The following is a 27,615-nucleotide window of genomic DNA, read 5'->3' as shown; positions in this document are numbered from 1 at the left end:
ACTAATGTCCTTTAATATCTAATTCGCTCTACCTCGGAACCGATATATTTTCTTATATGTAAATCGAAGGGGAATTTTTTAGTTGATAATTTCGTCCTCTCGTGGGTTCAACCCACCGCCCAGCGGACAGAGAAGAAATCAGGATGTGAGTGACGTCATCGATTCAGCTAACAAGTCTCGGGTAGAACGAATCACATATTAAAGGACATTTGTAGTTCGAATAATTTCATGTATGTATATATATATATATAATATATACCCCCTATATATATATATATATATAATATATATATATATATATCTATATACATATACATATATATGTAAGTGCGTTTGTGTTTGCGCGAGCTATCCATTTCAAGTGAGGCTGTTAGTCGCAGAGCAAAAGATATACCACAGTTTTCATAATCGTCTTATTATCCAAACCTATAAACCCAAAAATGGCCGGCAGACTTTACCCTCCAATATCGGCTCCAGTTTCCCCTTTCATCATCACAGCATATGCAAATCACGCTGTGAATTCTACCGTCTAATCTCGTTTCTAATCCCTAATAATCCACTTGTAATGGACCTAATCAGTGCTATTCAACCGCTACCCGTACTGGCTGGTTATTGATCCTTGTTCCAGTCACGACTGGATTTTGGATTTTTTAGTTTTCCTTAAAGAAAAACTGTTGAGATGGCTATTTGCCTGTCTGTCCACGCTTGTGTTCTGTCCAACCTCAGATCTTGAGAAGTATTGAGGCCAGAGGACTGCCAATTGGTATGTGGGTCCTTCACCCTCCAGTCATCAAACTTATCAAATTGCAGCCCTCTAGCCTCAGTAGTTTTTATTTTATGGGGCAGCGGCCGAGAGTTCCATACAGCACTATATGCTGTACAGAAAACTCGATTTGATATTGTGAAAGAGAGTGGGGTCTCAGGCTCGAAATTAAGTGGAGAGAGAGAGAGAGAGAGAGAGAGAGAGAGAGAGAGAGAGAGAGAGAGAGAGAGTATTTAAAAAGAGTACAGAATTTGGAAGAAGATTCTAAAGCCTGGTATTTGGTGACGCAAATCACCGTCCCTTTACAGCTATAACGCAATAAGAAAAATTTATTTATTAAATGAAGAAAAATAAAAATAAAACAAGAAATAAAAACGAACACTTTGCACTGCACTGTGTTTCTGAAGTTGAATCTTTAACTTCCTTCGCCGTTTGTGTATGTTAATTGCAAACAAGTTTTCAAACAGGAACAATTTGTTTGTCTGCAGCTTCTTTCACTCTTGGTATTTTTTCCCCTGGCTCAGATGGCTGTTTTTTGTGGTCTCCAGCCAGATTTTGTGTCTTGATGTTACTATTATTATTATTATTATTATTATTATTATTATATTCAGATGAACCCTATCCCATATAGGTGCCCCTGGCTTGACATTCAAGCTTTCAAAGCATATGGTGCTCATTGTTGTAGATGAAGTATGGTGATGCGTGGTGTCAAATACGTTGTCCTGTGGTGTCAGAAAAGGTAGGGTCTAGTTTTGCGGTGTCATGTGACTCAGTGTCAGATGTGGAGCATTTTCTAGCTAGCTCAAGTATGGGCCTTGTGTTGAGGTGTCACGTTTGACTCAGTGTCAGATTTTTAGTATTTTGCGGTGTCGTGTGGCTCAGTGTCAGGCGTGGAGCATTTTCGTGCCAGGCCAGATATGAGTCTTGGTTTGCGGTGTCGTGTGGCTCAGTGTCAGATGGTATGACGATGTCACAGTAATGTATGATAAGTTTGTTAAATGTTATCAGGGCGAATATGGAGTCCTAATCCCTCTTTCATTTGATCTCAAAATGGGCTGTTCATATTGCGTCAGAAAATAAATAATAAAAGCTTAATCAAGCTTCAAATGGAACCCGAAGCTTAAACTTAAGAATTTTACACTTGTGTATTCCTAAGTATTAAGCTGAATATGAATCCTGTAAGTTGGAATTCCAGGCCAGTTGGAATCTGAAGTATACTATAGTAACAGCAAGTTTGTAGAATCTGGGAACTGAATAAAATTTGTGACATTTAGTCGAATCTTATATATTTTTTTAAAATTAAAAACTCTACTATAGTAGATTCACATCACCCATGTTTCCAATGTCTACGACGCTTCTGATTGGCTGTTGATAAGCCAATCACAGGGCTGGAAACTCTCCTCAGTCTCTCTAGAGAGTTCCTGAGGGATACGTCTTTCGAAAGTATTCCTCAGGAGAAGTGGAACATACATCCTGCCTATGTGAACTCTCGAGAGAGGCTGAGGAGAGTTTCCAGCCCTGCGATTGGCTTATCAACAGCCAATCAGGAGCGTCGTAAGGGACTGGCCTAGACATCAGATTCACGGGTGGTGTGAATCTATTATACCAGTATTTGAGGCTTGCTGCTTTCGTATGGTTGGTAAATAATCCTCCATTGGCTTCTCCAGACTGGTTTATCCTTGAGGATATGGTGATATAGTGATTGATTGAGTGATGGTTTGAAATTGTGGTTTTGTGTGCTGTTCGTATGGTGTTTTGACGTTGCATGGAACCAGTGGTTATTCAGCAACGGGGTGCAAATGTGGTGACATGGATTCATTTGTGATGATTCTCTTCAACATCTTATCACCTCTATACTCTTGAACTTTATTCGGCTCATCTTCTATTTATATATATTTCAACATTTTTTCAATATCATCATCAGCTCCTAAGGTAACTTTTGTACGTAAGTTTTTTTTTTTAAGAATGCGTATGAACATACCAACTGGATGAGATATATATACATATACTATGCATAACCCTTCCTTGGGTTCAACTCTTGTAAATAAATTGTGTGTCAAATCTATAAAGAGTGAATTTGACTACAAAATCACGGCACAAGTTCTGCATGGTAGTGAGTTTTGAGAGATTTTTTTTTTTAATTTTATTTTTGGCAGCATGCTGGAGTTTGACACAAAATTATTTTAACGAATCATACAACTGTATTGAATATATTTGACATTTTAAAACTTGAAAATGATAGCACAGTGGTGACCTTAAATGCATTTATTAGAGAGAATTGGTAGATTGGCCTTTTTCTAGAATAATCAGTTTATGAGACGTAAATGTCCTTTTACAATTTGTTAAACAAATTAACTGAGTTGTTGGATGCTTATTAATTCGTTTACTAAGACAACTGAAGATGCTTTTGCTTCGTCATATATTAATATTAATGTTTCCCGTTGATCTTAACACGCAATGATTTACAAGTCAAAGTCTTCAACCATTGAAATGAGCTAAATGTGTTAACAATGTCTGATCTAGGACCTCAAACAATTTAAATTTTCCTTCTTGGAGGTTTTGTGAAAATACTCTCATATTTTTGGATAGTGGAAGATGCTAATTAGACTTTTAAGTATGTTTTATGTTAATTGTTATATTATGCTTTGCAGTATGCCGCTCTACGAGGACTACACTGAAGTAGCAAATTTACAAACAGAATATGACCCAACATCAGTGGTCAATGGTAAGTTCTCTACTCGGCCCTACCTGGTAGTTTTGGGGTGACCCCATTTCTCTGTTTTTCTAACCTAAGTCCTTATAAGTTTTCCTGGCCCAATTTCAGTTTTATAGTCGAATTCAACTGTAATTTGCTGGTTTTAAGACAAATGATCTTGAATACTTAAATAGAAATTTTTTTATGTAAGTTGATATTTTAACATTTAAAATGATCTTTTTTGGAACTTTTTGTATGGAAGTCGACTTTTTAAAAATTTAATTTGTGGTTTGAAGACACGTTAAATATTCTGGCTTATTCATAAACTTTCCTGGCCCAATTTAAGTTTCATGATTGATTTTTGAAAACATAATTTGTTGGTTTCAAGACTAAATTAATTCAATTCGAACACAATTTTGTCATTTAAATTGGTATTTTTTATGTACATTTTAAAATTACATGATTTGTTGGTTTCAAGACTAACATTTTTTCATTGACATTGGTGATATTTTATATGAAAATATATAAAAATATCACCAGTGTTTTCTGCTTAACTTGGGTGGTTATTTTTGTCTCAAGTTGAGCATATAATATATACAGGTTATGTTTATGTTCAGATGGAAATAGTGTGTTTATTCGTTTCATTTGCAACTTAACCGATTGGTAGTTTAGCATTAACTTGAAGGCATGCTGACTTAACAGATTTAATTCGGTTGTTTGTGGTTCTATATTGGTTGTTTCATGAGATGGTTTTTCTTACTGACATGAGGTAATTCAATACTTGTTTTATTTCTTTGATAATTTCATGAATTGAGTTTTTTTTTTTTTTTGTCTTGTCAGTTTGTCAATTTCCCTATTAAATGAATTGTTTTGTTTTCATAAATTAGTTTTTTCATTTATATTTTTCGACTTTGTGAAATAGTTTGAATGCTTTTTTTTTGTTTTGCTCAAGTACGTGGTCTCAATTTATCACATCTTGACAAAGATTTGTGACGTTAGTTTGTCACGTAGTAAGTGGACTCAGTTTGTCAACTATTTGTCACTTAAGTTTGTTAAACACAATTTTACCCCAATTTTTGCTTTGTTGGCCCCACTTACAGTAACGTTTTAACATATTTCCCCAAAGCTCAAAGTATTTGTAACATACCTAATTAATTTTGAGATTATTTGAAAAATAGTTTATATTTACTGGAATTTATCTTAGCAGGATCTGTTATATCCACTGAATCTTATCTTTGTTTTTGATGATTTCTGACCTCCTGATGCTTTCTAGGTTGAAAAATATAGTTTCTTAGACTTAAAAAAAGTGTGTCCTCCTCCACTAACAATAGATTATAGTTTGATTTGTGAATTTCATGTTGTAGTTTCATCTCATGTCGTTGTTCCACGCTGTAAGGTTTTCTCATTTAGCTTTTTTTTAGGTGAATATTAAATTTCGTGTATGTCAGTGGTAAGGGACGTGGACATGCTTTTGTTTTTCTATTTCACCTCTTTCAAATGGCATAAAAAAAACTATTTTTTTCATCACCATTAAAATTTGTTCAAGTTTCAGCTCAGAGAAGTCATGGGGATTTTTTTTTTTTTTGGCTAGAGATGCATTTATTTAAAGGATTTACAAGTAATGGAATAACTTGAAATCGTGACTATAAAATTGTATATTTATTAAAAATGTTAAAATCAACGTAACTGTAAAATTTTTTGTAATACTCTGAATATGACAATATCATAAACGTTTGGCCACTGGGTTTGTCGAGTTCTCAAGCAAATGTAATTTATCTTCTTAAATATTTTAAGCTTTAAATATGTAATTCAAGTCATGTTCGCAAAATATTTAGCCCATTTTAATAATGTAACGGTAAAAGGAAGATTCTAACTTGAAATAAAGTGATATTTCTATACATTTTCAACATATTCTTACCTAATAATATAACCACTTGGATACCTTTCCTTCAATTTGTCCAGAGATTTCGTCAGATTTTGCATCTACACCTTATTTCTCGGCAATTTCAGCATTTTCTTACCTAATAATAACCACTTGGATACCTTTCCTTCAATTTGTCTAGAGATTTACTCATTTTTTGCATCCATAAGCACCTCCTTGCGCTTTCTCGTCTAATCTTGGTCATTCTCTGCTCTGTCGTCACTACATACATATCTTCTTTCTTCCCCAATTAACAATTGTCCTTTACTAGCATTCTTTTTTTTCCTCTTCTTCCTTTCTCTCAAAACGTTTCTCACATCTTTTCCTTCCCTGAGTTTCTGCTACCAATTATTACCATCATTCATGACTCACATTCTTTTTTTATTTCCACTTCTTTCCGTTTTCCAAACCTTTTTATCTTCTCTCCCACGTCTTTTCCTCACCTGTTGCCTCTCTCCCACTCACTCTTATTCTTTTTTTTTTTTAATCCCAAGAAGGGTTAAATAAAGCCCAATTGTAAGTCTCCTTGGCTAAAGAGAGAGAGTCAATAGACTTCGCTTAATTTGGCAACTGTAATGGCCCTCTCTCTCTACCCTGATCTCTCTTACGATCGCTTTCTTCTCTGTGTTATTTATTTAAGCGCCTGTCTTACTCTCGAATCGGTTTTTTTCCCTTGTGTTGAGTGTATTCATCAAAAGGTATTTATATACAATTCTTGTCTTTCATTTATCATGTGGCATTTTTTCCTTGTGGTTAGTTTGTTCTTCTGAAACTGTTATTATAAAATTCTTGTCTTCATTAATGATTTTTCTTGTGGTTAGTCTCTCCATCAAAATAGGTTTTGAATAAATCAATCTTTTGTCTTCTTTAATGGTTATTTTTCAGTAGTTAAAGTGTTCATCAAAAGGTAATTTTGTCTTCACCTAGTATTGTCTAATTTTTGTGTTTACAGACATTTATCAACGGTAGATACTTAAACTTAATAATACATTTATTATTTTTACCCGATTTTACTATTTACAGCCAATTTCTTCTTTAAGACTTCTCTGTTCTTTTTATGTGGTTGTTGCTTTGCAGACATTTTACTCACTTTTGATTATTGCATTCTTGGAATAACATCCTTTCTTTAAAACAAACTGAAAATTCTTAATGATTATTTATCTTTATCGGTCTGAACCAGTTTACTTATGCCCCGATTGAAAGACTACACTGTCCTCCTCTCCAAATGGCATATGCCCTTTGGAGGGTTTTCTCTTGAACCGTCTCTCTTGTTGCTGCTCCTTTCTCTTATGCCTCTCTTGTCGCTGCTCCTTTCTTTTCTCTTTGTGTCGTCCCTCATGTCGCTGCTCCTTCATCTTTGTGTCGTCTCTTGTCGCTGCTCCTTCATCTTTGTCGTACCTTTCGTCACTTCTCCTTTCTCTTGAGTCGTCTTTCTCATCGCTGCTCCTTCATCTGTGTCATCCCTCTTATCGCTGCTCCTTTCTCTCGAGTCGTCTTTCTCATCGCTGCTCCTTCATCTGTGTCATCCCTCTCGTCGCTGCTCCTTTCTCATGTCTTCCCTCTTGTTGTTACTCTGTTCTCTTTTTTGCCCTTCAATGTCATCCATCTTCTCATCAGTCCTTTCTCTTTGTCATCCTTTTTTATGCTGCTCTGTTCTCTTTGTTGTCCCTCTTATTGCGACTCCTTTCTTTTGGACGTTTCTCTTTTGTCGTCCCTTTTATTGCTGCTCGGTTCTCTTTTTCATCCCTCTTGTTGCTGCTCATTTCTCTTAGAAGTCTCTCTTGTTGCCACTCCTTTCTCTTTGTCGTCACTGTTCCATTGTGTGGCTTGTCAGTTCACTTTGAGAGAACCACTCCTCTTGCGTCAGGGTGCTTTGTTCTCTTTGATGCCATCTATCTTACTCTTCCTTATTCATTGAAAGGCTTTTTTTCTCGGCTTTTCTTCTCTTTGAGGCAGAACCTGTATTATCATGTTGTCTTTTTTTCTCAGTTCTGTTCCTTACTCTTTGAAATGCCTTTTTCTCTGGAGACACTTTTTTTTTTTCACTTTGAGATGTTCTCTCTCCAGTCTGTCTTGTTCAGTGAGATCTCATTTCCTATTTTCAATGTTCCATGTTCTTTGAGGGGCTTTTTAACCTTTGGAGGCTTTCCTGTTCCCCAGAAGGTTAAGAACCTAAGCCCCCAGAGGCTGTTTTATTCTCCGTAATATATTCTTATTACCTTGTACTCTTCAAGGGGCCACTTTCCTCTCAAGGATTTTCTGTTCTCTTAAGCGCTAGTTCCACTACTGCGGCTGTTTTATTTTCAATTGTGTCAGTGGCGTTGTTGTTGTTCCTTACTCATCAAAAGGACTTTTCCTCGTCACTGTGAGACAACCTTCTTGAAGCTGCTTAGCCTGTTTTGTTCTCTCATATCATTCTCTAGGTGCTGTTCCTCATTCTCCGTTCACTTTGAGGCTGTTTTCTATAAAACCTCATTACCTCTTACTGCTGCTCACTGTCGTCCTAGTGGCCTTTTCCTTTAGACTTTTCTGATCACTTTTGTGGGGCTAAATCCCCCTCTTCTTAGGGTGTTTTGTTTCCCACGAGATCATTCCCTCATCACTTCCATATTCTTTGAGGGACCTTTTCCCAAGTGTGTTTTCTTGTGACATTCTACCTTGAGGTTGCTCTGCTATTGTACGACTTTGGTTGTTTGAATTTATTCATTCTTTTTCATTCTCTGTTGAGATTCTCTCTCTCTCTTCATTAACCTCTGCAGTACGTTTCCTTTCTGAGACTTGATTTCACGTAGATTATTGCTATGGCTTCTTTATGATGTGTTACTGTTCTGTCATATTTTCTGTTCATTCTTAGTAGTCTTCTGTTCTCATCTTGTGTTAAGCCTTTCATAAGGCTATTCTTTGGGATAATTCCATATGAATGTTCTCCTCTTATGTGGTACTGTATTCTTCAGGAGATGGAACCTTTATTACCTTCCTTTGGTTGTTCTCTTGATAGAATGATTCTCCAAGAATATTCTTCTCTTTCCTCCGTTCACTTGAGGCAAAATCACAATTTCAGTGTTTCATTTCATTCTTCTTACCAGTGCAGCCAGTTGTCAAGTCATTCTTGAAAGTGATAGTCAAATAGAAACTTCGTATATTTACCTATGTGAGTATATCAATACCTGTAGCCAATCTGCAAACGAAAATAAATTAATTTACTTGGGAAAAAATGCAAGACAAAAATGCAAGACTGCAAAATAAATTTTAAATTTATGAGAATGCACGAACGACAAACTCTTGCAAACATCAATTGCAAATAAAAATATCACTTAAATCAAATGCAGACAACTGATATGGAATACTCCAATGAATAAAAATATAAAAGTCAATATTGCCACTGTTACTAAAAAATCAATTTCAGTACATGGTAGATTTTTTTAGGTGTTAGTAAGAGGTAGTTAACCAACACTAAACTAATACTGACGAGCTTCGTGGTTATGGTCATTGCGTGAAAGCTTTGCCATATTACACAAATCAGACTGATTGCCAGAGTATTTATAAATTTAACTCCAATTCTTGGCATATATTTCTCTGGAAAGGGGGAGTTAGCCTATACAAAACTAATACCACCTAGGATTTCCCTGGCTGTGATCATTACGTAAAAGCATTGCCACATTACATACATAAGACCGATTGTTAATTTAACAGTTAGTTTCAGGGATAAATGACTAAACTTTCCGTCGTAAAAAGTAAGAGCTATACTGTTAGGATATCGTTGGTAATGACACCTTTCAACTAACCATGTAATCATGTAGATGGGACTTGCATGAAAGCTGTTAAAAATTTTGAAAGCGATTTTACAGCATGAAAGCCAATCACTCCCTCTCATGAAGACACATTCCGACGAGTTCCACTTTATTGCAGAGAGTAACTGAAATCATAAAGGTAAGAACGTATGAAAATAGGAGGGGATGTGTCGGTTTTGAGCACTGAGATTATCTGCGTAGAATTTTCACCTTATGAAGAATATCTATTGTCAAATCTAGATCGCTTTAAGTTCAATATTTATTGATAAAGTAGAATGATTAAACAGTTAGTTTACATCAATAAGAGAAGTAAGACAGTGTTATATAATTATTAATCTAATCAATAGACAGGAATGTGGGCCAAAAGGTATAATAAGCAGAGACAGGAATTGTGTACACAACAACTTCAAATTCTCCTCAAAGTATGCATCTATGAATACCAATCCACCTCAAGTAAAATTTATACAAAGGTCAACGTCAGACCACTGAAGTAACAGGAACTTGAATCAAACATTTAGATGGGAGAGAGGTTCCTATCCCAAGAATTTATTCATGAAAGCCAAACTTACACACAGAGACCTACCTCCTATATATATACTCTTACTCTTGACTTCAACTCTCATTTTTTCTCCGGCAAAAAAACAAATAGAATTTTAAAAGAGAAAGAGGGGCGATGGACATTCAAGAGGGAAACAGACAAGGGTGAACTCTTGTTTGCTTTGTCACACTACTTTCTATCTTTTGTTTTCCATTCCTATTCTCTCTCTCTCTCTCTCTCTCTCTCTCTCACTCTCTCTCTCCCCTTTCGCCTCCCTTGCTGCCTTTGTTCCTCTGTGATTGTTCTATTTACTGGTTTTACTGCCCCCTTTTTGTTTTGTCGTCGTGGCCTCTCTTGTTTTGTGGGGGCCATTTATTTATTCGGGGGAATTTTCTTTCCTTGTAACACTTTCCATCATGACGCTGCTTAGTGACTTTTTCATTATTGTCATTATGTTCCACTCCACCTTATTTACCACCATTCACAGTCTGTATCGTAAATTTTTCGTTTCTGATGTGAATGCAAACTGTTATGGGCTGTTTTTCTCTTATGATTTTTGGACAAAAGCTAATGACTGGTCTTAATATATTCGATGCAAACATAGATGGTGATGGAATTACTGTTACTTTATTGCGTTTTGAGTTTAACGGGACGAATACACACATCATCATCAAGAGGAAAACATAAAAGGGGAAATAATCCATCAACCAAATTACAGTTAGCAGGGTGCTGGGTGGGTGGGGAGAGGGGGAAGGGGGGGGGGGGGCAGTCTATAAATAAACTGGGATCATAAGGCTACTGGACTCCTTTCATGAATTAATTGTACACGTACTTAATGTGCACCCCAAAGGAGATTGTGTATACTATACTCATGTATAATTCTTCCTCTTCAGTTTTGGTTATTTTGTAAGATCTTGTGCATAATATACTTCATCAAAGGAAAGTACGTATATTTAAGTACGTATGTATAACTTTTATTTCTAACAAAACTACTTATTTTTTTACAGGTCACCAAAGCATGCCCGTTTATGTTTTTCCATTACAGTTTTCTGTGTAAAAAAATAAAAATTTAAGGTATCCTAAAGTAAACCTAATTCACGCTAACCCTTCGACTTCCCGTTTTCTTCAGGACACTCGAATGGAAAACGGCGAAAGCTGGACGATGACCACATTCCACAGCAGACAAAGATATCTGGTATCAGTTGGTTTCAGTGTTAACAATCATGTACGTATATCTATGCTTTCTTTATCATCTGGTTGTTACTTGTTGTTATTTTACTCGTATTTTTCCCGGCTTCTATTCACCCTTTGTGGTCTGTAAGGGATGGTGTTTTGTTTCCTTTCAGTTTCCCCCTTCAATAACATCTTGGTTTTGTTTAACATTCAGTTCTGACAGGTTTAGTATGGAGGCTGGTAAGGGCCACACGTTTTGTTGGTTCAAATCCATACTTTGAATGCGCTATGAAATCAAGTGTTGCAATATGAATATAAATTTAATGAAATTAGTGTTGTAATTTGAGTAGAATCTGGGACAAAACACCAGATCATTTTAAATGTCAAGGACTTTAGATTTATTAAGTGCACTAGAACTTCACACATTTGCATAGATTAAGAGAGACTCCAAATGTTTTACCTTTGGATTTTCCAGCAATCATTCTGGAAAACAATTCAGTAAATGTAATTCGTTTAAAAATTAACTCTAATATTTTTAGTGGTCTCTGGAGAATCCTTGAAAATCCTTAAGTAATTTTACTAATTTTTAAAAATCACTATTTTTATATTAAACTTGCAATTCACCTTGCCAATTCTATGCACAAAAGTGCTCTAACCATTAAATTACTGTGACAAATTGCAGTAGATTACTGTGGCAAACTGTATAGTATGGTAGAGTATTGAGCCAACAACTATTTTAACGATTACGGGTTCAATACAGTCACTCATACAAGTTCATGGACGTCTCCGGGCAAAAAGCTGAATTCCATCCAACCCCTTTCTGGACAACGGATCTGTATAGTGACTTAATACAGGCACAAACCGAAACTTTTTACAGCAGAGTTAGGTAGTTGAACAATTTTTCCTGTTTCGCACTCCCATAGTTAGGTAGTTGAACATTTGGCCAGTTTCGCACTCCCTGGCACCTGTCATCCAGAAAGGGGTGAAATGGAAATCTCCCAAGCACCCGGACATCCATGAACTTATACGAGTGACTGTACACCTATCCTTTTGTTCGCTCGTTCGCCAAGTCTACAGAGACAAGAGTCGCGAATTGGAAAACCGACCTTACGCCGAAAGAATGTAGTATATATAATATAATCTGCAGCCGCGACCCCCAAAGGCTGCGTCGTGTTTTATTAATGGATTCATTTCTATGCAGATTCCCTCGCCAAGTCCCCGGATTTAATTATTCATTCGTTATATTTCTCAGTCTTTAAATATAACCAAGGAATTTTTAAGAGCAGGATAAAACGTTGATATAATTAAATATTGACTTTCAATTAACGGCTCGGAGGTCGATTGCCCGAGAGGAAGGGAATCTTAGTTGGTAGGGTTTCCTGTTGTCCTTTTGTTCTTCAATATATGTCCATTTTCTGTGCTTGATTCTCCCAGAGCAATGCTTCCTGAAGTTTCATTCCTTATAACGACCCTATTTTCATAACGAATTGAAAGTTGTAACAAACAGAGGTAATTGAACAGATGCTTATCACAGTTTTGTAGAAACTGTCATTATGTTTCTGAAGCTCTTAAATTATAGAAGAAAAACAGTAACTATAAACCCAAAGCAAACGAACCCTTTTTTTTTTGTGCCATGGTAACATTGATATATATCTATCCACACATCTATATATATTAAAATGCATATATAACATATATATTTATTCAAGTTAAACTCTTCTGCAATAATTTTCGTCATCAAAAAGTTACTTTAATGGACGCTTCGACAAAAAGACTCATTAGCAAATACAGAAAAATATATTCAAATCTTTATAAATCGAAACTATAACCGGATTTTGACTCCTTTCAACTAAAATGATTAATAGAAACTAATAAATAAATAATAAAAGTCCTTTTAACACGGAACCACTTCTAAATCAGTCACTGAGACTAATGTATAAACTTAACAGTAATTAGAGTTTGTAACTTCGTTCAAGTTACTCATTAGGAATCAATTGCGTGTTACCTGAAGTAGATCCTAACTTAGTGGTCTGAATTTGAATGTAGCTGGAATTGTTTGTACAATGTATAAAGACCTATTAGTTCAGAGATAGTTTGTGTCCGGATTGTAACTCAGATACGCCTATTAAAACTCTACAAGGGCATCACTGCCAGATTTGATCGTTGTCATTAAACTATGTAAAGTATATGTTATAGGTACCTACTAACTTTCTGATTCAGAAACGCGCCAAGGTAGACCTGCCAGACTTGATCAATAGTATCTTTTATCTTGCCATTACACTAAAATAAGAAAGATGTATTCTAAAGTTTTATCAGTTGAATTAACAGACTTGGGCATTTTAGTGGCACTACAGCTTTTGAAACAGTTGTAAGTACTCCATCCCTACTCTGGAAACCATTAGAAGTACTCCGTCCCTACTCTGGAAACCGTTAGAAGTACTCCGTCCCTACTTTGGAAACCCTTACGAGTACTTCGTTCCTACTTTGGAAACCGTTATATTATGGGCGTTTTATTGTCATTTCTACTTTGGAAACCGTTATAAGTACTTCGTTCCTACTTTTGAAACTGTTATAAGTACTCCGTCCCTACTTTGGAAACCGTTATGAGAACTTCGTTTCTACTTTCGAAATCTTTATAAGTATGGGCGTTTTAGTGTCATTTCTACTTTGGAAACCATTACAAGTACTTCGTTCCTACTTTTGAAATCGTTATAAGTATGGGCGTTTTAGTGTCATTTCTACTTTGGAAACCATTACAAGTACTTCGTTCCTACTTTTGAAATCGTTATAAGTAGTTTCGCTTTCTACTTTGGAAACCATTACAAGTCTTTTCGTTTTTCCTACTTTTGAAATCGTTATAAGTAGTTCGTTCCTACTTTGGAAACCAACCACTATAAGTACTTCGTTCCTACTTTTAAAACCGTTATAAGTACTTCATTCTTACTTTTGAAACAGTTGTAAGTAAAGTGTGTTCTTTTATTTTTTTTTTTTTTTTGTCATTTCACCCAAATCTTGAATCACAATAGTCTCCTATTTATACATTAGCAGCCTTACAAATTAAAAAAAAAAGTGTACATAAAGGAATATAATATATCACAATCATTTTATCGTTTCTCGATATTAGATTTTAAGCCTGAACCACACCTGGTTCTCCAAAGTATCAGTGATTCAGTACTAGAGTTTTCACAGTTCTTCAAACAAACTACCACCAATGATTCAGTCGAGTTTTAATAATTGCCGTTTACTCTAAACCTTTCCACTGCGAGGGTATCTGTTCAAAACCTCATTTCACTTACCTTCATATTTCCATGCACTTGAAGTAGTGTGTAGCTTTTATATGTGGGATGGATGCTCTTGTCCCCTGACTTTCAGGAATCAATATACTGTCCCCTGACTTTCAGGAATCAGTATACTGTCCCCTGACTTTCAGGAATCAATATACTGTCCCCTGACTTTCGGGAATCAATATACTTTCCCCTGATTGTCACCTATGTTTGTTGATGCCTCTTCTTGGGCATAGCCTAGAAAACATGATACAACAGTTTGAATGAAGCAAGATTTTTTTTATCTCGGTTATATGTATAAACAATTTTATCTTAAAATTTTAAGTATTCATTTTTAAAATATATAACAGACCAAAAAAATCTGCTATGTATGAATAAGTTTAAGTTTTAAATATCAACAGTATATAAATTTTAATAAAAATTAAAGCAGAGTTTTTTGGTCTGTCATACATATGAACAATTTTAGTTCAAAATTTTAACTATTAATTTCTAAAATTGAAGCAGATTTTTCTGGTTAATACGGAGACTAAAACTAATTCTTTAATGCTGCCTTAACCAATATGAAACAACCGTGAAAGCCTTTTTTTAAAACAAATTGTAAACGAAAAAATTTCACCAGACATTGACAATTGAGTGAGTATAATGATATGCCTTATTAAATTAAAGTGGCAGTAAAGCAAGCAAGAAAGAATTATGCCAAATATCTGCTAGTGCATAGAAAGTCAAGTTGAATTGAGTTTAGTGTTCAACCGATAAACTGGGGGTCACCATTACCTCCTTAGCCCGAGGTGACCCAATATGAGAGAGAAAAGGATACTCTAGTAATTTGCCTTGTGGGACGAATAGTTTGACCCTCAAGTATCTCCCTCAAGTTGTAATAATATTAAATATAATGGAAGTTATTTTTCATGATGTCTCCAAGGGTGTGTCCATTATTATAACATAGCTTGTCCAGTGATGAACATCGAAATTGATAAGTTATGACAAGTTGCCTGTATGGAATAAGTTAACCTGCATTGAAACAACTTGAATAATGTAAGAAAATGCTGATTTTTTTCCTCTCCAATTCCAGATAGCAGCAGCGACATGCGAGATGGAGCTTTGAAGAAGGCTGGTGCAGCAAAGGTGGCAAACTGTGGTCACTTCCGCCACGAGCCGTATATACTACGTAGGCCTAATATAGCCTTACCATCACTGTTCCATCTTCACAAATAAGGAGAGATCTCTAATGCCATGGAGTGAAGAAGATTATGAAATAGGGAAGAAGAGAGGGAAAAAAGAGAGCTTCGTTATATATATATCTTTTTGCACATAAATCCCTAAAATCTTCCCACGCCCCCAACCCCCCACAAGGTGTCACTTTCCTTAGACAAAGTCTTTGACGACAAGCTTTTGAAGTGAAGTATCTGCCTATCTCTTTCTCTCACATGGAGGAGGAGGAGGAGGAGAAGAGAGAAGAGAGAGAGCCACCAAGGAAAAAATGATGGTTGAAAATTGACTGAGAAAACTATGTTCCAGCATTTTTCTTTTTTGTGAGTTCAACCGTTGGACCCTGAAAGGGACACGAGAAGAAAAAGAAGAAGAAGAAGAAGAAGAAGAAGTGGTGTTGTAGTCGATTATCCTGTTTTAATTCTTTCTGTCTACGTACATTTTTTGTGATGGAGGTTGTTCCAAAGTGACCACGATCATATATAGTATTTATCTTCATACTTTTAATGTTTGTAGTCTCTCACATGATTTGTTTTTTAGTGTTGACAGAACAGCGCACGTTATGGATTTTGCTTTGTAATCTGATAGTCAAGTGTGTATTATTTTAATTTGCTTTGCCCTGGCTGTTGATGATGATGACGACGGTAACTACTGATTGTTTCTGCTGTGGGGTCCTTCAGATTTAAGTTTTTAAAAATAATTCACATTCTGGTGATAACAGAATGATATAATGGCAATCTGAATTCATTTCCGATTCATTTCTCAATATTTTCACTGGAATGCTGCCTTCCACCACCATCATGTTGCGACAACAGGGAAGGACCTGCAAAAATACATTTCAATCTCGCGCGCGCGCGCGCCCTCTGTCTTGTGCTGCATTTTGTGCTGATGCTGCGAAATGGAATTTATAATTATGTAGTGGTAAGTTACATTCACCCCTCCCCTGAAATTTTCCGTGTAGTCTACGTATTTCACTTAGATGTTTTCGACCACTTCCCAGACAAAGAGGCATCAAAATGAACTTCAAAAAGAGTCTTGCAGAAGTCTTTCAAGGTAATATACAGGAAGTATGTGAGAAACAATGATGTTTACAATAGAAATAAAGGGAGATTTAGCTAAGCATGTTAGTGAATACCATTAGCTTTAAAAGATACTTGAAAAAAATGTTATCACAGTTAGCAATCATTTTAGATCTTACAAGAAATGTAGGCTGTAGCGTAGGGTTTATTAGTCGTAGATGGAATAGAGAAACAAAATAAAAATAAAAAAACGTTTCTCCTTTCGCAGTTCCTCCATTTTAGGACTGAGAAACTTTCTTGAGTTTGCTGTGAGGAAACGGAGGAAACTTTTTTTTTTTCTTAGCGTTGCGCTTAGGAGTTTTGAGAATCTTTGTTTAGCGAGTGGGTAAGATAAAAATGTTTTAAAAAGTTTGTTAAGCCAATGGTATGTGGAAGAAGGTTAGAGAAATGAGCACCGTTGTTGGTTTTGCTAAGCAGTGAACAGACAAGACTTGCTAAAATCTAATGCCACGTTTGTCTTTCTGAGTTCTGTGTTTCTGTTGTAAATATAATTTGATGTACACTGTTAATTACATGAAGCCTTAAGAGTGTGTCTGTGCACAGACATGAACAAAACAAGATACAGTTGCAAGTATGTGACTTCAGGTTTATGAATATTTGTTACAATAGTATGATAAGACATTGTGAAGTTCTGAAGTTCGTATACATATGTATAACTTTTAGGGTTCTGTACGAGAGAGAGAACGAGACGTTGTGCATGACTTTTCTAGTCATGGGATTCGGTGGTGGTGGTGGTGATTTCGACTCGAAGTTTTTTGTTAATTTTTTTTCTTTTTTTGCAAGAGCATGAACTTAAATAAAACGCGAAACGTTGGCAAACTTGGCTTCAGAGCTTTTGACCACTTAAAAATATTTGATATATCAAATAATGTATTTGAAGACAAAGTAAACATATCGTATATTTTCACTATGAGATGTAGATTAGAGAAGTAGATGGATTTGATACTTTTTAATGCTGAGCGTTGGCAAATATAAAAAAAAAACTATTAATGCTTTTCTTCAAGGAGAGGCCAGAATCAAATTTACCAGTGCTCACGAAGAATGACGTTGCTCGCTTTTTATGGTAGGGCGAATAATATTTCTAAATTCGCGTATACCAAAAAAGTCGCTTCAGAACCAAATGGAAAATAATATATATATTATTATAATAATAATAATAATTAAGGTTTTATCGTCAGATGTTGAATAAGATGTGTTTTTATGTTGCTTCGGTGTTGTGTTTCATCATACACCAGTCATATCTCTCATATGTTTTTTGGTCTTCTTTATGTATAAAAAAAAAGAAAAAGGATACAAAAAAAACCTTCATAATATTCTCTTGGCTACTTCTACTACTCCTACTACCACTTCACGACTCCTCTTGTATGTTTGTATATAATACAAATTGATTTTAACTTTATTTTTCAATATATTTTATTAATGTTGATGTATACAAAGATTTTTAAAAAAAGCTGGGATATGGGCCACAAATGAGAAATGACGAGGCATCTTTAGTCAACCCTTTCTCTTTCATCCCATTTTCCCCCTCGGTGGAGATATGTTCTCAAGTAGCTATTTCGATGCAGGAAGAAGGAGGAGGAGGAGGAAGATATTGATGATAAAAGCCATTTACAATATTGAATCAAAAAGGTCAGTATATGATGCAGCCTTAGCCGTAGATTTCATCGTTTATTGAATAGTAATAACTATACTTACTATTACAGACAGTCCCCGGGTTACGACGGGGGTTCCGTTCTTGAGATGCGTCGTAAGCCGAAAATCGTCGTGAGCCGGAACATCGTCAAAAATCCTAAGAAAACCTTCTTTTAATGCGTTGGGTGCATTCAAAACTATGTAAACTGCATTCTTATTGCATTTTTCATAAAAAAAATTCAAATATTGATTATTTTGCATTTTTGGTGTCGTATTTCTTCTGCCAGATCAGCGTTGTAGGCATCGTAACCCTGGAAATAATTTCCGATTAATATAATTCAAAAGCGCCTTAACCTCGGAACATCAAAAGCCGAACCGGTCGTAACCCGGGGACTGCCTGTACTACTCCTCTACCACTACTACTACTACTACTACCAATCCTTCCGCTGTCGTTACTCCTATTATTATCGCTACTACCTTGACTGTTATTGATCATTATTATGAGTAATTATTATTATTACTGTTATGAATATTGTCTCTATAGATGAGCAGAGAACTTTTTTTTTTTTTTTTACTTTACTGTACAGCTGGAAAGATAATCTTGTATGAACACACGAGTACTACATCTTTATTTAAGACCGACTGCATTTTTTAATATTCAGTCGACTCTAAAATCAGAACAATCAAATCATTCAAAAAAACAAAAATAAAAATACCATTTACTATTTTTATACTACGATGATCATACCAAAAAAACCAGGGGCTATATATATATATAATATATCTTTTTAAGATAAAATACTACTACCTTTTAAATGAATTTCCATAAACCTTCATTCATTACAGGTATTACTATATTATTAATAATATAATTAGTAGCTGGGCTGATGAGACCCAATATCAAAACGCGTTTTTGAATTGCCAACTTTTGGAGATTTTCCTCAGGAAAGATTATCATTCATTTTTATATAAAGGACGTTTTGCAATCAAGTGTGGCTGTCACAAGGAAGGGGTTTGTTTTTCCCAACAAACAGCCACCTGCCCCACCCACCCCCCTCCCCCCAAAAAATCATCAAGCGGTTGACGACATTACAGGTGATAAGTTCATATCAAAAGAAAGCGACAATGACTGAAGATGAAATCATAAGATAATATACTGCTACACTATCACTTTTATATATATATATATTTAAAAAAACATGTTTTTGTTAAGATTCAAATATAACTTATATACTTTTTACTGCACAATGTGAGTGTGTATTTTCGCACTTTTATTTATGAATAATAAACTACCAAAAAAAATGAATAGCTGTTCAATCAATGTTGTTTTACATTCCAAGAAACTTATTATATATGGTGAGTATTGTCATGTTTGTGTTCCATATGAGATGTACTTGAAAATAATTATACGAAGTTGACCCTTGGTTTTCCTCTGAGAATGGAGAAATATATTATATATCTGAAATACACAACACGTACATACAATATATATATATATATATATATATATATATATATATATATATATATATATATATATATTACACACAAACACACACAAATATCACAACACCTGGATCAGTTTCATAGATATAGATTAGTTTTTCTTTCTGTTTGTACAACCACCGAGAAGCTGCTGATAGGGGTAAGTTTATAAACGAGTTTTTTAGTCCGTGCTAAACAGAATAATAATAATATAATAATAGACATTAGGCAGAAAAAAATAAAAATAAAAAACTTTTCGACTCACGTAGATAGTGGTGCTTAAGTTATGAAACGTATTCTGCACTACGGTTTAAAAATAAAAAAACAAAAAAAAACAAAAATTGGTTCGAATTTCATAAAAATTTTTTGATAAAAACTTTTTTGAGAATCGGGTTTTGAATTTTATAAGACTTGTTTTTATTAAGTTTTAAATGAATCTGTAAGGACTAAATTTGTTTTTTTTAATAGTTGTAACAATAAGACCTGTTTGTTTATTGATAGGAGAATATATCTATGGAAGAAATATTATTAATTAATGTGTAAATAGTTTTTATCTGAGCTGCTTTGCACCATTGACGCCATTTTGTCTGAATGGCAAGCATCATATCATTACAATAAATGTTATTATAATAAGCATATATTATATATATAAAGATTTAAAAAAAACAAAACAAGGAACCTTAAGTGCATTCTTTCTCAACTTTTAAACCTTTTAAAACAAAATAATATTGTCATGTCATCATCCTATAAGATATTTTTTAACAAATAAAAAAAATAACTCTATATGACCTCATCTGTCATTTCCTCATGTCTCACTCGCGTCACTCATGTCCTCTTGAATCATTTGTCATTTCTCTATGCCTGTGTCTTGTCTTTTCGTATTTCTTCGGTCTGTTTTTCGTCTTTCATTATTTCTACGTTCTTCTTTCTTGGTATTGGGTTCACATGAACGTACGAACGTGTGCATATATACAAGGTATTTCATACATTGAGTATAAATATGTGTATATATGCACAGACACTGATGTATATTAACGGCAAACTCTTGCGAGTTATACTGAAATAGACACTACCCTATATACGATTACAATACGTACGGTATTTCATATAGAGTACGGTACATTATTAAATCGAACCATATATAAAATTTTATGTAAATTGTTACCGGAACATTTAATTCACAGTAACAAAGGGAAGTGTTCCAAACACCATTTCGTAATTGACGACCACTTTGATTCGTACCTCTGAAAGTTCGCAAGTAGGGGAGTAGCGTCTATACTATATATATATATATATACATCAAGCGCGTGTATCAATACGACGTGTGTATTCCTGCCATTCACACTTCAATTCCTTCCTTTTTCGCACTGAAAAAAAATTTCAAATTTCAATCCAAAGTCTTCTTCATCAAGCTTTTAACGGATCGGATGAACTGATATCTGTCACTATGGTTTGTTTACAAAAAATTTTTTAATAATCCATTTATAATTATACAGATTCAGTCTGGTATTAGTCTATGATGCATCTGCATGTATGATGATGATGATGATGTTGTTCAATACATACACACACACATACATGCGTATGCATTACCCAAGTCTAGGAAACCAAAATGTAGCATTCTGCATTATTGATCCACCGTGTATTTGCTTCCATGTTCCCTTAGTCTTGTTCTAAAAAAAAACTGCTTGTACATAATTTGTAAAACGCCCAAATAGCTGAGAGAGAGAGAGAGAGAGAGAGGTGATGCAGAATGCTGGATGAATTATGAAAAAAACAAAAAAACAAAACAGGCCTTTTTATGCTTCTTATAAAAATTTTCATTAAAATCAAATTAATCCAATGCTTATATCCTGTGCTCCCTTTACTGAATGTAATAATGTTAAACCCTTTTAATCTTATTAATAGAGAGTAGTACGTTGTGTATTTTAAAGGTACTTTAAAATCATCCTAAAAAAAAAAACAATTTTATTCGTTGTATACTTAAAGGTGACGTCATCGGGGCCTGGAGTAGATGCGCATGCGCTGTAGTAAGTCATGTTGCAGTTCACACTTTTTTGCGATAACTCAAAGCCTTATAGCAATACTGCATAGCGGTCACTTTGCCCCGATGGCGTCACTCTTTCTGCTCTCACATAATGTTTACTCAAATTTGCTTTTCTTTTTTTTTTCTTTTTTTTACTCCTGTTTGATTCATAGAATATATATATATATCTATTGCGACTGTATATCAAAGTGTTTCAATAAACTCTTTCAGTGTAACTTAATTTTTTTAATTAGTTCTGCCCTCCTGTGTTTGCTAAATGGACTTTGTACTATAATCGTGTGTATTCTCTCTCATCATTTTTCCTACGTATTTAAAAATATAAAAGGGGGTGTTTTTGTGTTCTTAACGGATAAATTGGCATAAAAAACCAAAGGAATTACTTCATGCTAACATCACGGGATTAAAGGAATATTTTGTGTTTTTAACACTTGTGATAAAAACTGGATAAAATGATTATCTTCATTTTTTTTATTATCATAAAATGGTGTGTCTTAAAAATGGTATATACAGATATTAACCGGTAAACGCAAGTAAGTCTGCTAACATATATAAAAAGAGAATTATATATATATAATACCTAACTTACTATTTTGCACACACGTTTTTGACATAATAAGGATTACTTGGTTTTTGTCACGATTATAATTGTGTGAATATATAATCAGACAGACAGACACACTTCTAAATATGCATATATATCTAATATGCTAAGAGGGATACTTCAACCGAAGGTTATTTTACTAAAATATTTAAAAAAAGAAAGGAGACTTCAAAATTTTACTTAAAGGAATGTTATTTTCTGTTTCTAACGCCCATCATAGGATTATTTAACACTAAAAGGGTTTATATATGTTTCGTTAACACATAAAAATGAAGGGATGTTTTGAACCACCAAGCCCCGATTAATCCTCATTTCTTCATATATATAAAATTATTAATTAGAGGGGGGCGGGGGTTTTCCATCTACTGCAAATCACTGCATAAAACTATCCAAGAACTTCCTCCTAATATTTTAGTTTTTGTTCCATAATAATAATATCATCTAGACCGCCAAACCTTTCGCTTTGTATATTTATACATGCGTATACGTATAGGAGAGCATTCCGTTCTACGTATACGAAGCATGTATACATAGACAAAGCAACTTTACTTGCGGGATATAATCATCTGCTCTCTTAAAACAAAGTCATTGGTTCTCTCACCTCTCAAGAATTTCTTCTCAAAACACCTCCGTCATATGATGACGTGACTTTTTATTTTCCTTTTTCCTTTTCCCTGCTTATTCTAATAATATTCCTTTCGTCTTTAAGTAAAACAAAAGAAGAAATAACGGTTTATAACGTCTTCCGTCAAACCTTTTCTTACTTTTTTGTTTATACATAAACATTAATGAATTAAAACTTTTGTCTTAAAAGTAGTAGTACCTTAGACACTGACTAATGTTTATCTTCACTACTTAACACCAAGTAACTGCTACATGTAAGAATGATCAAATCCTTAAGTATTTTTTTTTTTTCCTTTTCATTTCTCTAAACATGTCTTTTCATATTACATTTGTAAGTTCACTACTTTTGCACAATTAAGGCCTCGTATGTAAGTGACAACAACGGAAGTCGGCGTTATTTTTCAAACTCTATTCAACCACTGATGGGAGGAAGTTAAGTATACATATCTTAGTTTAACCAGACCACTGAGCTTATTAACAGCTCTCCTAGGGCTGACCGGAAGGATTAGGTGTTTTTACGTGGCCAGGAACCAATTGGTTACTTAGCAACGGGGACCTACAGCTTACTGTAAGATCCGAACCACATATTTTGGAGAAATGAATTTCTAATCACCAGAAACCAATTCCACTGATTCCACGTTGGAAGAGCGGGGAATCGAACTCGCGACTATCGAATCGGCAGGCGAGCACGTAACCCATTCGTCCAGCGAAGAACTACGAAAATATCTGAAAATATCTACAAACGGAAATTAACGAAATCAGTTACCGCGCCGAGTTTGGGAGCAGAAGAAAAGTGTGGAGACAACAACTAAACAAAAAATGTATAAAGAATAATGCCGTATGAAACTCTCATCCGGCCGTGTTGTTGCGGTGCCAGAAGCACGATTACGGCATGCCTTTAACCTTAAATAAAATAAATACTACAAAGACTTAGAGAGCTGGAATTTGGTACGTTTGATGAGTGGAGGATGGATGATCAACATAGCAATTTGCAGCCCTCTAGCCTAAGTCGTTTTTAAGATCTGGGGGCGGACAGAAAAAGTGCGGACGGACAGACAAATAGCCACCTCAATCATTTTCTTTTAAGAAAACCTAAAAAGACTGATGAATAACCTGATCGAAACAGGAAAAAACAGCACGTTCACAAGCTTGCGCACCTTGGAATCCAAACAGATTTAGTTTAGTTATCTTTGTTTTATCGTTTCTCCAGACTATGTTAAGCTTAAAAATATGGTTGCTGTATTTCCAACTAGCAACGGCCAATAAGCCGTCTTCCAAGTTGCTGAATGATAAAAAAAAGTAGATAGATTATTGTTCGTCTAAAAACCCACCAGGCGCATTTTTTTACTTTAGTATGGCACACAACTTTTGTAAAAAAAAAAAATAATAATAATAATAACCTAACAAAGACACAAATACAAACCCTCTATTTCGTTCTTCTTAAGTTTGAAAACTGTCCACAAGCTGCATTCTCCATTATTCACACACTTTTATCGCTAAGGATCTAGTGAGTGAAACTGGTTGCTGATCTAAGAAAACAATAAATCTAGTTTCATCTCAGTTCCCTGAAAAGTATTTTTTACTTAACTGCAAGCAACTTTATGAGTGTTTGTTTGTTTGTATGGTGTTTTTACGTTGCATGGAACCAGTGGTTATTCAGCAACGGGACCAACGGCTTGACGTGACTTCCGAACCACGTCGAGAGTGAACTAATATCACCAGAAATACACATCTCTACCGCCTTCAGTGGAATGGAATGCCTGAGAATCGAACCGCGGCCACAGAGGTGGTAGCAACTCTATGAGAAGTATGAGAAACCTTACGACCATCCTACTTAAGAGACGGCAAACACTGGCCATCAAAGGCGTAATTATAAGTTACTTTACAAAGCAATTTTACTCATTTGCTAAGATGATTCGTTCCATCAGCAGAGGAACCGACGATGACATTTTATCATGTCATGACGATCATATCATATAGACCCGTACATACTCTCATGATAAAATTCATATGAAGGTGAGGGAATTCAATACGAGATTGCAAGAGAAATTCCACTCCTACCTAGCCCCGAAAATATAGCCTTATCTAGCCCAGTGCAGAGCGTCAGACAGGCTGGGACCTATGAGGTCATTCAGCGCTGAAACAGAAATGTCTGGAAGGTGTGACAGGAGGGAATAAAACCTCAAAGTAGTTGCGCTATGAATGACAATTGCCAGGAAAGGGTTAAGGATAGCAAGACGGAAGAAAGAGAATATGAAGGGAGGTACAATAAAAAGAATGAAAGGGGCTTCTGTAAACAATGCCTGCAAAGGTCCAAAAAGAAGAAAGTGCTTACAGTGCACCACATTATGCAGAAACTGGGAAAAAGGAATAGTTATCAAGATTACCATATTCTCATCAGGTAACCTAAATTGCCATGCCCACGTTTCATTTCGGACCCTGCGGTAACCAGTGAGGCATTCTTTATCTGAAATACCAAACGAAGCAGTCGAGTGGATAAATCACTAGAATGGTTAAGTCCTGCTGACTTGCATATAATGTTCCTAACTTTGTTCGTGTTGGTTTGTTTGTTTGTATGGCGTTTTTCCGTTGCATGGAACCAGAGGTTATTCAGCAACGGGACCAAAAGCTTTAGGTGACTTCCGAACTACGTCGAGAGTGAACTTCTGTCACCAGAAAGACACATCTCTGACCCCTGAATGGAATGCCCGAGAATCGAACTTGCGGCCACCGTGGTGGCAGGCCAAAACCATACCGACTACGCCACTGAGACACTTTGTTCGTGTTGGTGAAGAAATCCACATGCTGTAAAATGTAAAAATTTATATACACTGGCAAACGAGAGCTTCTGAGAAGCTGCTCTAGTCTCCTTCTCAGTCTCGTTTTGTTTGTTTCTAATATTTATTGATATTTGCACCACTGTGGATTTGTTAGCCATTGTAGTGACTCGTGCTATTATGAGATTTTTACGGACTATTCGTATCGCCACCCGGGCTGGCAATCTAGTGGCTTCTGTAGCCACAGAAAACCTGAATTCTGAGTTCTTCTGAAAAGAGAGAAGACAAACGTGGTAGGCAAGCATTCTGGAACTAAAAACTGAAGAGTATTGTTATACGAATCAAGAATCTATACCTCCAAAGGCTTGAGAATGAAGAAAGAGTGAATTACTGGAATATACTTTTCCAGGATTGCATATCTGCACAGTGAACATGTAATGCAAAAATAAAAAAGGAAAATTATTAATCTTTCGACAAACAATGTTTTTCTCGTGACCACAGGAGCCATTTGTTTGTTTGTTTGTATGGTGTTTTTACGTTGCATAAAACCAATGGTTATTCAGCAACGGGACCAACGGCTTGACGTGACTTCCGAACCACGTCGAGAGTGAACTAATATCACCAGAAATACACATCTCTACCGCCTTCAGTGGAATGGAATGCCTGAGAATCGAACCGCGGCCACAGAGGTGGTAGCAACTCTATGAGAAGTATGAGAAACCTTACGACCATCCTACTTAAGAGACGGCAAACACTGGCCATCGAAGGCGTAATTATAAGTTACTTTACAAAGCAATTTTACTCATTTGCTAAGATGATTCGTTCCATCAGCAGAGGAACCGACGATGACATTTTATCATGTCATGACGATCATATCATATAGAACCGTACATACTCTCATGATAAAATTCGTATGATGGAGGAGGAATTCAACACAAGACTGCAAGAGAAATTCCACTCCTATTTAGTCCCGAAAATATCGCCTTATCTAGCCCAGTGCAGAGCGACAGACAGGCTGGGACCTATGAGGTCATTCAGCGCTGAAACAGGAATGTCTGGAAGGTGTGACAGGAGGAAAAAAACCTCAAAGTAGTTGCGCTATGAATGACAATTGCCAGGAAAGGGTTAAGGATAGCAAGACGGAAGAAAGAGAATATGAAGGGAGGTACAATAAAAAGAATGAAAGGGGCTTCTGTAAACAATGCCTGCAAAGGTCCAAAAAGAAGAAAGTGCTTACAGTGCACCACATTATGCAGAATCTGGGAAAAAGGAATAGTTATCAAGATTACCACCACAACATGAGTACGAACCTCATCAGGTAGCCTAAAATGCCATGCCGACGTTTCATTTCGGACTCTGCGGTAACCAGTGAGCCATTCTTTATCCGAAATACCAAACGAAGCAGTTGAGTGGATAAATCACTAGAATGGTTAAGTCCTGGTGACTTGCATATAATGTTCCTAACTTTGTTCGTGTTGGTTTGTTCGTTTGTATGGCGTTTTTCCGTTGCATGGAACCAGAGGTTATTCAGCAACGGGACCAAAACTTTAGGTGACTTCCGAACCACGTCGAGAGTGAACTTCTGTCACCAGAAAGACACATCTCTGACCCCTGAATGGAATGCCCGAGAATCGAACTTGCGGCCACCGTGGTGGCAGGCCAAAACCATACCGGCTACGCCACTGAGACACTTTGTTCGTGTTGGTGAAGAAATCCACATGCTGTAAAATGTAAAAATTTATATACACTGGCAAACGAGAGCTTCTGAGAAGCTGCTCTAGTCTCCTTCTCAGTCTCGTTTTGTTTGTTTCTAATATTTATTGATATTTGCACCACTGTGGATTTGTTAGCCATTGTAGTGACTCGTGCTATCATGAGATTTTTACGGACTATTCGTATCGCCACCCGGGCTGGCAATCTAGTGGCTTCTGTAGCCACAGAAAACCTGAATTCTGAGTTCTTCTGAAAAGAGAGAAGACAAACGTGGTAGGCCAGC

General features: G+C 35.7%; 1 protein-coding gene across 7 annotated transcripts in view; it reads left to right on the top strand.

Annotated features, from left to right (window-relative positions):
- The window catches only part of LOC135201093 (KH domain-containing, RNA-binding, signal transduction-associated protein 2-like), a 370,373-nt gene extending 348,541 nt beyond the window's left edge, over positions 1-21,832 (top strand). For all 7 annotated transcript variants that reach the window (XM_064229984.1, XM_064229982.1, XM_064229987.1 and 4 more), the window contains 3 exons: positions 3,415-3,488; positions 10,838-10,933; positions 15,238-21,832. In XM_064229984.1, coding sequence (XP_064086054.1) covers positions 3,415-3,488; positions 10,838-10,926 — 163 coding nt within the window. In that variant the 3' untranslated portion in view covers positions 10,927-10,933; positions 15,238-21,832. The remainder of the gene's footprint in view (positions 1-3,414; positions 3,489-10,837; positions 10,934-15,237) is intronic.
- The last annotated feature ends 5,783 nt before the right edge of the window (positions 21,833-27,615 follow it).

This window comes from Macrobrachium nipponense, chromosome 27 (assembly GCF_015104395.2).
Source record: "Macrobrachium nipponense isolate FS-2020 chromosome 27, ASM1510439v2, whole genome shotgun sequence".
Taxonomy (NCBI): domain Eukaryota; kingdom Metazoa; phylum Arthropoda; class Malacostraca; order Decapoda; family Palaemonidae; genus Macrobrachium; species Macrobrachium nipponense.
This window is presented reverse-complemented; position numbering and strand designations above follow the sequence as displayed.